Here is a 13579-nt window from a genome sequence, read left to right on the forward strand (position 1 = left end):
TTGTTAGATCTAAATATTGTCTATGAATAAAGTGTTTATTTTTCAGATGTGGGGCAGAAACAAAACCTAGAGAAGAAGAAGAAGAAGAAGAAGAAAAGTTTTTCAGTCAAACAACGGGCAACACGTTGGTGTTTTCCACCACTGAAATCACTCAGTTACACAGCTGAAGATGATAAAATAAAGGACAGACGTTATTAACATTTTTTGCACAGAAAGAACATGGAATTTAAATAATCTTTACTTTGTCTGATTGTTAAAGTGTGAGAGGAACTCAGTTTGACCTGTAACACCGTCTTTAAACGTGTGCATCAGATGGGACCACCCTCTGACCCCTCCCTATAAACCCCTGCATTCAGACACCACGCCTGTCTGCGGTGACTGATGCTACCTCTATGTGACCGTCCATTATTGATGAGACAAGATGCACAGTGAAGCCCCCCTGGGATGATGAGGTCACCACTCTGTGTGTGTACATACAGCTAAAGCTGTGCACAAAGTGCTCAGAGTTCACAACCCCACACGCTGCCACCCCCAATGTTCTGCAGCTGCACCTCTTCCTCATGCATTTTTAAATTGGTCAGGCCTCCATCAAATACTGCGCACTTGAAATAGAAATGTTTGTCCCTACCTCTCTTTTTCATATTCGAATATTTACATAAACTTGCTGATTGACATCACAATGGAGTTGTCCCTCCTTTTGGCTTTGGTTTGGTCTCCCTCAACTCCTACAGATGTGAGATAAACAGGGCAGAAAAATCTTGCAGCCGTGCAGGAGGGACTCAGCATTCAGACATTGTTAGAGACCTGCAGCATGACAGAGCCAAGAGCAGACAGACAGGAACAAACCCAAAGAAAAAAGGTAGTCCTGCATCGCCCAAAAACAAAACAAACTAATATTAATACTTCTTCTTGTTCCCTTGAAAACACACAAACAAATGTGAGAAAGGAAATCGTTTGAAATCCCACCAGTTGTACGCCTGCCTACTCTGCCTTCAGACCTCTGTTTACGAGGTCTAAATGAAGCTTTGGAGTACGCCTAGCCTTTACTTCCTTTTCTTCCCACTCTGATCTCCTACGTAAGTCTGCTATCCCAAACTGTCAAAAAGAACAAGCATTTATCTGGCCAATCATCTTTTCACCAGCAACCCATCAACTCATTATATCATCTTATCTTTAAGACTATTGCGCTGCCCATCACCTCTCTCATCATAACTTCCAACGAGAGTTTCCATCATCCACTTCTGGTTTTACTTTACCAGAGATTCAATTTGGTCTTCTCTAATATCAGTTATGCTACCCGTGTTGACACATGTGTAATTAAGATACAACGTAATGACTTTTTAAAAGTCTCTTCTCAGCCTCCAGTTCATTCATGCCGTCCTTATGCGCGGCCCTCCACCTCCCCATCACCGCCCAGTCTTTGTCATCAGCTTCATCATTTCATCAGCAAACAACACCACCAGTATCCGGACTCCGTGGGGGGATATATCTTGCGTCTGCTCGGGGCCGACACCCTTCGATCACCATATCTCCCCGTAGAGTCCAAGCAGCAAAGACGTCTGACCGTGATTCATTACCACATCATCATCGTACAATAAAGGATCTTCCTTGCTTCATTTACTTGCCTCTCCTCAAATACTGTTAATAACAATGACTTACTTTTATGCCTCCTCAACTGATATACAATGTGAGTTTTAAAGGGTAAATGTACGTGGTGATGTGTTGTGTTTCTCCAAAGGCCGAACCACCAATGTAGGCAAAGGGGACAATTTCGAAGAAATGTATGGATCCGACCACCGGCGTCACGCAGGGCTAACACTGGGATACCAACCACCCACTCTGTAAGAAGTGTAGGCTGTCTGTTCAGTTCATGTTCAAAGCCAGCTGCTACCTTTGGCCTTTTTTTGAAGTGTGTCAGCTCAATGAGTAGTTGTGCACCTTCACAAGTACTGTAGTCAGGGTAGAAGAGAGGACATACTGTTTGTGTCTGACTGGCATCAAAACCAACAGAGAGAGACAAGCTACCATCTACAAACAAAATGACACGAGACTGAGGGATGGAGGGGAAACTCATTATTGGGACCAGCCAGCAGGGCCTGCTCTTTCCCTGCAGAGTGATGCTGGAAAAACCCTGAGCGGAAATATTCCTCACGTGCTCCACAAACACACAGTTTCATGTCCTGACATAGACGACACTCAGGGACACGTGTGGTTTGTTGTTGTTGTCGCTGTCACAGCTGTCTCATGTTTGCCAGTCAGGGAGCCATTTTGGATTCTGATCTCTGTGAGTCTCCTGCAGGGGTATGAGTCATCAATGTCCACACAAACAGACACACATAGACACACACACACCTCCAGCAGAGAGCTCTTGCATTCAATAATCTGGGTTATAATAAGCTCCCTGGACAGGAAGACAAGAAACTGCGGGGGGAGAGAGATCGGGCTTTTTAACCTAAAAACATTCCCGGCGCAATTTCTCATCCGTCAGGTCACTAAAACAATCAAATACAAGTCACACTGGAAAAAAATGTCTTATCTGTTCAATACTGAAAAAAGCCCCTCGACCCTCCTGTTGCCTTGGTTACGGTCGAGGAGATGAATGGAGGAGGAGGTGATGATGGTTTCACTGGGAACAGAGTCGGGGAGATCTGACAGCATAATAAATTCACCTCTGCTTATTTTCCTCCCTCTACTTCTCTCTCTCTCTCCCTCCCACAATAGTGCTTCACACTTGCTCCAGTTTTTATTAATGACCCACACATTTCCACGGCAATAAAAAGCAGGGTGCAGTAGAGCCCACGGTGGCCCCGGTGAAGTTTCAGTAGACTCAAACAAACAATAAACATCTCAGAGAGAAGGATTCGGATATGCAGGAAGCAGCGGGGTAATCATAAGTGACCAGACTTAAGGTTCATACAGAAGGTTTCTGTCGGCGGCTGTCAGGCCGCTCTGCCTCTAAACTCTCTGCTCTGCTGGCAGGTGGAGGAGTGCAGCAGCTGTTCAGGACAAAGTGAAACAGAGAGGAGATTCTCACCCCTCGCAGAGCTCAGTCTCAAGCTACAACCTCAGGCTGCAAACCGCCTTAGAATATGAGGATGAGCATACTGAAGGGAGATTATGTTTATGACTCACTATTTTATGTTTATTTTTATAATCCTTAAGCAGCAACTAATCTATTTTGTTTAATACTTTAATACTTAGACTTTGCCGCATAATCAGCAGCCTATCTGCTATCCGTCTCTTTCCCTCTCACTCTCTAGAACAGAAGTTTTTGCCTTGTGTTAAAGTTATAATCTCAAAGATTTTCATTTAAATAAATGTCTGTTAAGTCGCTATCTATCACCCAATGAGGTAACACAATGGTGATTGAGCCTATGGCCCACTGATGAAAGCCTTTGCATTTGCAGTATTACAGACTGGGTGTCTGTGGCAACTTTTGCAGAAAAAAATCACAAGCAGCGCCCAGTTAGTGACGCGTTTCCCATCAGCCAACAGTGGTTGGTCTGCCAGAGAGGGTAGGCGGAGCTAAGCGGCTGCTTTTCCGGTCTCAGCAAGTGTTCCAAGTAAACAGTAATCTACTATGGCTGAACAAACAAAGAAAAGATCGATGAGTACAGATACAACTTCAAAAATAAGTAAAAATCCAAAGAATAAGAAACAAATTGGACGCTCAGATGAAGGCAAACAATCTTAAAAGGAAAGCGACCGTCAGCGAGGAAAAACAAGAGTTACAAGTGGAGCCAACCGTGGACGTCACACATGCAACACTGTCTGGATATCTGGGAAGCGTGCTCCCGCATTTACTGTTTATCACCATAGGTGTTGCCAAAGAGAACGAAAGTGAGATCTTCGAGATTACCACAACTATGTTATTGAGAAAACCAGCATAGACAGAATAATGACAGGTTTTAGTTGTGTGTTTTGGACAGAAATTCCTGACTCTGAGTTTGAGCTGCATGCTATTGGAAAGAAAGGAAATTGCAATTTGCCATAATGCATATTGCAAAATGAAAAAAATCAGAAAAATTGCCCACATAAAGTGTGTTTTTAAATTCAGATTCACTGAAAAATATTTTATCATCTGTTTAGTATCACTAAATATTGGTCAAATTTCAAACAACCAAACCCTAGTGTCTAGTGCTTCCTGTGACTTACAAGAATCTTAACCGTGCATGCACTAAATGTTTTGTGCAGCCCAACTCGTACGAATGTCATGACATTTTAGTTTGTGGTTTGTTGTGCAACAATTTCAATCTTGTTTTTCTCACCAAACAGGGGACAAAGGTCAAAAACACACACCTGACATCTATCCGTGATAATTCTCCAACAAGACCACATCTGGTTTGACTTTTCCAGCAGTGAAATGGAGCTACGGAATTTGTGAATGGACAGATTGTAAACAAACACTTTCCTGCTCCCCGGCACACTTTGATTATGTACACCTCTGCTACACCTCAAATGATGGACGCGACAGAAGTGAGAAGCAATAATGCAAGGAACGGCCGACATCATGTCAGAGGCACAGCATCGAGCTATGCAAATGTTATACTAACTTGCCAACCAATCAGCTGACTGCATGCTCCTCTAGTGTGGCTCGTAATCAGAGCAGAGAGTAATTGTGAGAAGTGGCTAAAGACTTCTTTGTAAGAATGAGAAGCTTATTTTAAGAAATGTGGAGAGAAGAGGCTTTCAGCGAGGACAGCTTACCTTTATATCCGGCCCATTGCAGTTTAGGCTCATCCCGCACTCGTCTGTGATCTCTGTAATCTCCGACAGGTCGTCATCTTCAAACTCATCCAGGCTGATGTCATGGGTCAACCTGGTAGAAGGGAGGGATTAAGGTGAGAAGGGGGAGAAGTGAAAGGGGGAGAGATGAGGAACGGAAAAAAAATCAATGTTAATCCTTCAGCACTCATCAGCAGCCGCAGTACATCTCAACATCTGTGAATTAATTATGTGTCTGACAGGGTGGCAACGGCAATCCAACAACCAAACCTAATGACGAATCAGCTGTGGTCATACAGTATATCGTAGTTGTAAGCAGACATGTTTAAAATGATGATTTAACACTTAACTGGTTGGTTTAATTGGTTAAAATATGTCAAATAATGGATTTACTGTACAACTATAGTGTGTAACAAGTCGTTCATTAGGGGTTTGGGGTACAGTGTTACATTTATTTTAACAACATTTTTGCACTTCTCTACACCACTTCAGCTTACTTGTTTTATGGCAAACATCTGCTTTTATTCTGGAAACACAACAAAAAAACGTCTTGTATTTTTGGGGCTTCTTCTACGCATAGCTCCATCTGCTGTGTTTTTACAAGCAAGGAAGGATTCTCCTCAGCTGCTAAAAGAGGATGACAAAAATACAGAAAGAAGAAAGCCTCTGGTGACACTTTCTCATCACTGTTATATCCCCGGCCTATGACAACAATAGATATGTGACTGGCAGAGGGAGTGTAGTGGGAAGACAACTGTTAGCTGTGGGGACACAGCAGTTTGGATATATCTACACACATTGAGTGTAGACTGTATAAAGTCAAAATGTTTAATTTTCCAAACATATATTCTTTAAATGATCATCTCTCCTTCATAGGACAAACAAATGAGACAAACAGCAAACAGTCCAATTAGCATCCTGAAGAAGCCACAATGTTAATTCAGAAGACAATGCATTCAAAGAGTAAACATGAAAAGCTTCTTATAAGGGGACTAACATTAAAAGATTTGGCACTAAAAAGAGAGGTCAGAGGTCAAAAATGGTCCACTTGAATGTTTTCAGCAATCTTCATAGCAATCCGATGCTAACAGAAGTTCGTCCTCTGGGGAGCATGAATAAGCTCAGTAAATGTCAGGGCATGATTTGGTGGTTCATTGTAAATATATTAGACAATGGCCCAGGGCGACATAAACAAACATTACAATTCATCAAATGGGTCCCTGGTGTATCCACTGTTAAAGGTCCATTGTGTAAGATTTCCCATGTATTAATCATTTTATATTGCCAGTGTGTGAAGGGATTGTAGAGGGAGTGAAAAATTGAGACCTTCCCCAGCTTCCTCCATTGCCTCTAACCGCCTGTGGGCTGATTCCTATGTTAATCACTCGGGCCAGTTTACCCGCCAAAAGAAGAGGATGCGACGTATATGCACGCTCTCCTCTCCTCGCTGCCTAGAGCTTATTCTCCGCCCCTACAGTCAACAGTGTGCAACACGAGACAACGCAAGCTGAGAAATGGAGACGGATTATGCCAACAAACGACAGCACTCACAACAACACCAACACAAAGTACACACAAGAATAAAAACAAAACAAAGTTTCATCAAGTGAAGCCTGTCTGGCCAAACAGGAATGTGACCGACGTCAGGAGGAAAACTAGAGTCAACATCGGCAGGACATTCGAGTCATGGAGACCTTTGATTGCTTTTGGGAATCAAAACAGACCCACAACTGGCTTTCTTGCTATCGGACAGGTGAGCTGACATCAAAGCAAAGCATGTGAAATATACATAATTGTGATACTGTGGTTTTAGCTGGCTAATGTTAGCTTGTGACAATTTGCTGGGTCGACTACATAATTTGCCGTTTGGTTACGAAGCACAATGCCGGATTTATGCAGTGTATTTACGTTAGAGCTAGTTGGCTACCCTTAGCATGGTCGCTAACATTATGACTACCAAAATACTATCTGAGAGTGTATGTCAGTTATCTAGCTTGACAAATAACTTCGCCAGCTAACATGACAAAAGGTGTTCGTATTGGCAAACAGTAAAGTATGTAGCAGAACAAAGCAAATGTGTTTAACTACCAATTGTTTTCTATTAGCCAATATCATTGCATTACCTGCCGAGGCTAAGGTTAGCCAGCTAGCTGTAAGCTGGCAACAAGCTACCAAACAAGCAAATGTTAGCTTGTTTGCTATCGCAGACGATTTGCCAGTTAGCCTGCAGTGTCAGGCAGGGAGATGTAGTGTCCTGTTGTCTGTGGCAGGATTCAATTATCTTCCAGTAAACAATGCTTCAGTTTTCCCCATCTGTAATTATGTCCGCCTTTTATCTATTTACCCTGCAGCCTCGTGGGCATATCGAACAGAGCCAAGGAGGTAGGAAAATGTTATTAAAGGGAGGGAAGAGAGGATGACAGTGATAACAATGTGCACAAGAGCAAACCGTTCGTAAGACTCGGTGAACGTGGAGGGACACGATCCTTCTGTTGTTGAATGATGCTATAATTTCATTTCTCGCTACAGCCACACTGCAGCTGCCTCGTTTTGCCAAAGTACACACAGCTGTGGTCGTCTATAACCGTCACGTGTTGGAAGATGGGTATGGGAGTTAAATAGCTCGGATAGAAGCATCTGTTTGCTTCTATAATGAGGCCCTGAAGGAGGCAGGAGAGAAGGGCTGAAGTATGAGGAGAAAAAAGAGAAAGACGAAGAAGACAGGCAGGATATGAATCCAGCGCTCTATTGGGAGTGAAGGCTCTCAGATGGGAATAAATGTACACCTGATGGACAGAATGAAACAAAGGGAGACAGAGGCAGAGCAGAAATCACCCAGTGGAATACAATCATCCACCTCCACTGAACACTCCTTACAAAAATGCAACTTTGCACACCTTTATGTTCGATAATCAATCTTCATCACTGCGTCATTTTCTGAAGCGACACATACATGCAAAGGTGAGTAGTGGCTAACTTTTGTTAGTTTTGTGGGATAGTTTTGTTATCCCATGAAAAGACTGCAATGCCTGATACAACTTGTCTATGAGCTGCCAGAGAACCAAAACAATGAGCTAAAACAGGCTTAAAGCTCATTGGAGCTGCAGAGTGTGTTCATTCCCGGTAATTGCGGGAGCACACTTTCCAGATATTCAGACAGTGCTGCATGTGTGACGTCCACGGTTGGCTCCGGTTGTAACTCTTGATTTTCCTCTCTGACGGTCGCTTTCCTTTTCAGACTATCTGAGCGTCAAATTTGTTTCTTTTTCTTTGGATTTTCACTTATTTTTGAAGTTGTATCTGTAGTCATCCATCTTTTCTTTGTCTGTTCAGCCATAGTAGATTACTGTTTACTCGCATCACTTGCAGAGACCGGAAAAGCAGTCACTTTGCTCCGCCTACCCTCTCTGGCAGACCAACCACTGCTGGCTGATGGAAAACGCGTCACTAACTGGGCGACGCTTGTGATTTTTTCCGCAAAAGTCGCCACAGACACCCAGTCTATGATACTGTGAATGCAAAGGCTTTCATCAGTGGGCCATAGGCTCAATCACCATTGTGTTACCACTTTCGGGAATAGAGACTTAACAGATGTTATCTCTTCATTTGAATGTAATTAACTAATGACTGCACGAGCTGCTTTTTACATATTGTAAATACAGTAAAGTGACTGGTGTCCTACATGCATCATGCAATTCAAGATTTTTCGAGCAGAACAGAAACGCAGTGACTGATAGCAGTAATCATTTTAGTAAATGGGTTCTGCCTATATTTCTCCACTCCTCTTCACCCTCCAGATCAAACCAGCACTGAGCAACAGCATGCGGTTTAAAGTGCCATCTGAATTTTGTTTAGTCCCATTTGACTTGACAGGCTTTGGTCTGAGGACACGGCTCTGCTTTAAAATGACAAAATCTGGAAGCTTACCAGTTGACTACAAGTGTGATGTATTGCTGTACAGATGTTTGCCTGGGGAAGCAACAAAATCAATATTTTCTGGAGTGTCCCTCTGCTATCAGCATCACTTACAGGAAGGAGGAGAAAGGTGGAGGGGCGGAGAGTACAGACTGCAAATGCTGATCAGAGACAATAAGCCAAACATACAGTATGCCATGTTATTCTGCCCTTAAAGGGACGGTTTGCTCTATAATTGGGGCTTTACAAGGACAAAAAGAGGACAGTCCTGAACAAAAGGTGAGAGGAAATGATGTCGTGACTGTAGATCTATACAGAGGAAAGTCTTAATGGAGGCAGCGGACAGTGACAGGATGGAGAGAGTCATGGGGGCAAACATGAATGAATGGAGGGAGGGAGGGAGAAAATTAAGTGCAGAGAGATAAACCACCTAGACTGGACAGGGTGACCTCTTTGCTGCAGTGAATTGTGGGTAAGGAGGGACGCAGAGAAAACCAACAGAGTGTATAATAAAGAGCAAATTAGGTTGTCACACACCACGGCTCAGACTTTACAGGGTAACACGCCGGGCGAACAATGTCAGGCAGGCTCACGTCAAACCGGCCACAGAAAACCTGACAGGTGTCGTGTGTAAACCTCCGATCACACATTCTGGATATTTGTTACTCAAACAAAAATGATTACAGGGTTCCGGTTTGAGTCTGATCTGGCAGGTGCACAACAGCAAAAACAACAATATTTCACTCCAGTTCACTTTTTCATTGACAAAATAGAACCAAATCATCTTAATAAACTCTGAAGATTAGCAAGAGTTTTAAGAATTTGAAACATGCATTTCTGTTAAAAAAAGAGAGATAGTTTAGAGACTAAACATTTATCGAATAACTAAGAAAATACTCAGTAAACCAATCAATAATGGGACAATCTTGCAGCCCTGTATGTTGTATTCATACTGAGTGAACTAGGGCAGCATGACATTGGAAAAAACTAACATTGCGATATTGTTTTGTTCTGCGATATTTATTACCATTTTAGAAAATACAGGACATTATACAAGATAAACAGTGTGGTTTTATGTCCATATAAACAATTAACAATCGTACTTTTTTATTATTCGGGACTTTTAAGTCTGTTTTCTTCTAACAAACCCCCCCTCCTACTTTTACCACTCTTGCTTGCTCTGACACCCACATGAAAAAGTAACGCGTCAGGAGAAGCGACACATTTCTTTATAAAACAAACACAAACACACTTGTGGGTTGCTGTTGTTATTTACTCAGTATATCATCTACCGTTTCTAACAGGGTTCAAATGAATGTTTTAGCAGCGTGATCAGCCTCGTGACAGTAACTTTTTGAAACGAAAGCTCACGTTGCCTACTTCCTAAAAACGTTTCGCTGCACGTCCGCTCCGTGAACGATCCGTTTACCGTGACCACAGCGTTAACCAGCACTGGGACGAGGTGCCATTGATAACGGGAATACACACACTTATAAGCCAGATCTGCCCGGATCATCCCGCCGACATGATCTGTGACGGCAGCAGCGTCACGTGCTTGTTTACAGTTTACAGGCAGGAGACACACAGACTCTGTTGCACAGCGGCCAGTTCACTCTGAGCTCTGATGTGACATCAGACAGACCTTTCCTGTCCATCAGTGATGGGAAACAGGAAACTGGCAAGTTTTCATTCTGCATGAGCAACAATAAAGTAGCAGCTTGATGTCCATCCATCCATTATCTATACCGCTTATCCTGTTCAGGGTCGCGGGGGGGCTGGAGCCTATCCCGACTGTCATTGGGCGAAGGGCGGGGTACACCCTGGACTGGTCGCCAGTCAATCACAGGGCTGATACATAGAGACAGACAACCTTTCGCTGTCACCAATTAACCTTACGAGCATGTCTTTGGACTGTGGGAGGAAGCCGGAGACCCCGGAGGCGACCCACGCATGCACGAAGAGAACATGTGGGATCCATACACAGAAAGGCGCATCTAGCCCAAACCGGGATTTGAACCCGTGACCTTCTAGCTGTGTGGCAACAGCGCTAACAACTGCACCAATGTGACTATTGCACATCGCTATTGCAGTTGTGAAACTATCGTGCAGCCCTAGACACATGATGTAAATGTGACACTTTTAACCGATCACATTATTTAGACTCCACAGATTGCTTAGAGTGGTGGACTGCCCTGGCATCTATGATGAATCACAAACTTTATTTTGCATATTCAAAACACAGTTGCAATAAGCTTTACAGGACAAGCTACAATAGAACACAACAGGTGAAATAAAAGGCATAAAAGAGGGATAGATAAGAAGAGCAGATTTGCTAGAAAAGTTAGTTTGCAGTGGGTGTTTAAGAGTCTGACAGGAAACACCCATCTTCCTTTAGTAACAAGGCGAGCTATGGGATAAGTTAGGTGGCTGCTACCTAAAGAACGCCTGCAGTGGTTAGGTTCATGGGGTGAAAGTAAATCTATGATTTAGTAGCAGCGAGGCCATGTAGAGCATTAAAAGTCATTTGTAAAAGTTTAAAATCCAAGTTGAAGGTCTGGTCTCTTGTCTCTCAGCATTTTTTTAAGTCTGCCAGCTGAATAGTGAACAGGCTGGAGACGGGAGATGGCCTTTTGACTGAGCCTGTGAATACAGGGAATTAGAATAATCCAGTCATGACGAGATGAAGGCAAGCGTGACTTTTTTAAGGTCTGCTCAACAGTAGCATCCATACTTCCTCAAAAGTCCCTAAATACAAATACCTGCAAGGTCGGGAGGCAAGTGACAACGCAGGAGCTGATACAAAGAGGTTCATGGTCTGAAAGTGTGGGAACCTCTGACCTAGAAAATCCAGTACCTAAAATTACCCCATTAGCTTCCTCCGGGGTTGTTTCCTTGTACGATGTGTACACATCATCTCACTCTCACTCACAACAGCCTCAGTGATCGATGCCCGCTGACTCAGCAGACTGGCTGGGCTGTCCAGGTCAGAGATCTCTGTGACACATTTACTGTGTCATCATCACTGAAAGTGACTCTACAGTCGGTCAGAGCGTAGTAACAGCAAGCTGACACCAACAACATGGTTGCTGTATCACTGTTACCCCAAGGGATCCAAAAGACCGTCCATGAAGCTCAAGGGAACTCCGAGTTAGCGTTCCAGCATCATGATGGAGCTTTTGCCTCGGCCAGAGGGATAAAGAGCAGGATATGTTTTCAAGTGTGATAGTCATGACTGACTAAACAAAGAGCAAGAACTGGGAAATCTGTTGGACCAGATATTTCTCCTGCAAATGCAATTTGAAACTATCAATGTGAAGAAAGTTCTAGAAGAAACTACAATGATTGGCTGACAGGGTTCGGAGTGACCGCATAGCCCCTACCTCACATGTGCATTCCCACGTGGGGGAGTGGCCGTCACTCCAAAGTTGTAGAAAACATGGCTGCTCTAGGATCGGTTATTCGGACTCATATGTATGAGCCAGAATTGACAGGAGGCATCGGAATACTAAGTTGAAATCTTGACAATGACTTGACTACAAGCGAGTGCAAGAAGGCAGCCTGAGGTGAACGACGGTGAATGACAAAGGATTTCAGCAAAAGCAAGGTTCTACGTAGAAACCTGCAGCTGTTCTGAACGGCCCATTTCAGAGGCTACCTTTTTAAAAATGTAAATCTGGAAAAACACGGAATCATGCAGTTTTAACTTTTTCACTGTGAACAATAAACACCCAAAAATGTGAAACTCATGCAAGATATGAGAATATCCATTCAAAAGGTACGGCCCCTTTAAGTAAGTGTGGGTCTTTTTTTCTAATTAAGATCATGATCCTAACCAGGGCTGCACGGTGGTGCACCGGTTAGCGCTGTCACCGTACACCTTAAAGGTTCCTGGTTCAAATTGTCGTAAGGGGCCTTTTCTGTGTGCAGTTTGCATGGGTTCCCTCTGACCTGTCCAGGGTGTACACTGCCTCTTACCTGATGGATAGGCAACAGCCCCACGCGACCCTGAACAGGATAAGCAGTTTAGATAATGGATGGTTGGATGATCCTAACCAAAGGTAGAGAGTTAAGCGTAACTGTATGATGATCATGCTTTAGCTGCTATGAGTGGGTAACAGGTCCAAGAACCAGCTGGGTGCACACAAGCAACTTATGAGGAAAGGAATTAAGAAGCTACATGCTACTCTGCCTAGCTGTTCATTCATTGTCCACAGCTCCAATGAGGACACAACGTCTTGCTTTTCTTCGTCTACATGAGTGCAGCGTATCATTTTTTAAGGCTCATGTGTGTAAAATGTAACATCATAGCTAAATGCTGCTGCAGACCATCTTAGCACTTAGTTCATCAACAGACAGGAAATCAGTCAACTGAGAAGATCCCAAACATCTCAGAGTATAGATTTTTTTCTTTTCAATTCAGTGTTCTTCTACACTTAAGCCACGAGCTCACCTCTCCAGGGTTTAGCTTAATATTTCATGTGCTAATCACTGATTGTGATCCCATTCTCAGTATGTATGATCTTTCTCCCACGACTTCATGAATAAAACGGATACCATGATGCTATCAACGGCTTAAAGAGGAGTAATTTTGAGTATTGACTGCTTTCCTTTACTGACACATCTGTGGTTATTCATAGCTATAATCTGCTGCAGATTTCTGGATCTACATAAGTGACTAAATGGCAGCTGGTGGATCGAGTCTGGATTTCAAAACATCCCTTCAGAAACATCCCAGACAATAACCAGCGTTCATGTTGTCAAACAGCATCAGAGGGCACCGGCACTGCAGGATGGATGTCTCTGAGTGTCTCGCTGAGGATTTGGGCTAAACTCCTGCATTTTTCTAGCAGTGGGTGGTGACAGGGCATCCTGCCGGCCTGTTTGTGCCTCCTTGGCCCGCTTCTCTTGCTTGTGTTAATGAAGGACAGCATGACCTCGC

At 43.5% G+C, this 13579-nt stretch overlaps 1 protein-coding gene across 2 annotated transcripts in view; it reads right to left on the reverse strand.

The window, feature by feature from the left end:
- mapk8ip1b (mitogen-activated protein kinase 8 interacting protein 1b) overlaps positions 1 to 13579 on the reverse strand; it is a 62061-nt gene that overhangs the window by 35435 nt on the left and 13047 nt on the right. For both annotated transcript variants that reach the window (XM_069657866.1, XM_069657867.1), the window contains exon 2: positions 4708 to 4819. In XM_069657866.1, coding sequence (XP_069513967.1) covers positions 4708 to 4819 — 112 coding nt within the window. The remainder of the gene's footprint in view (positions 1 to 4707; positions 4820 to 13579) is intronic.

Source organism: Semicossyphus pulcher, unplaced genomic scaffold (assembly GCF_022749685.1).
Source record: "Semicossyphus pulcher isolate SPU_LCO1_2020_fin unplaced genomic scaffold, fSemPul1.0.p SCAF_1, whole genome shotgun sequence".
Classification (NCBI taxonomy): Eukaryota; Metazoa; Chordata; class Actinopteri; order Labriformes; family Labridae; genus Semicossyphus; species Semicossyphus pulcher.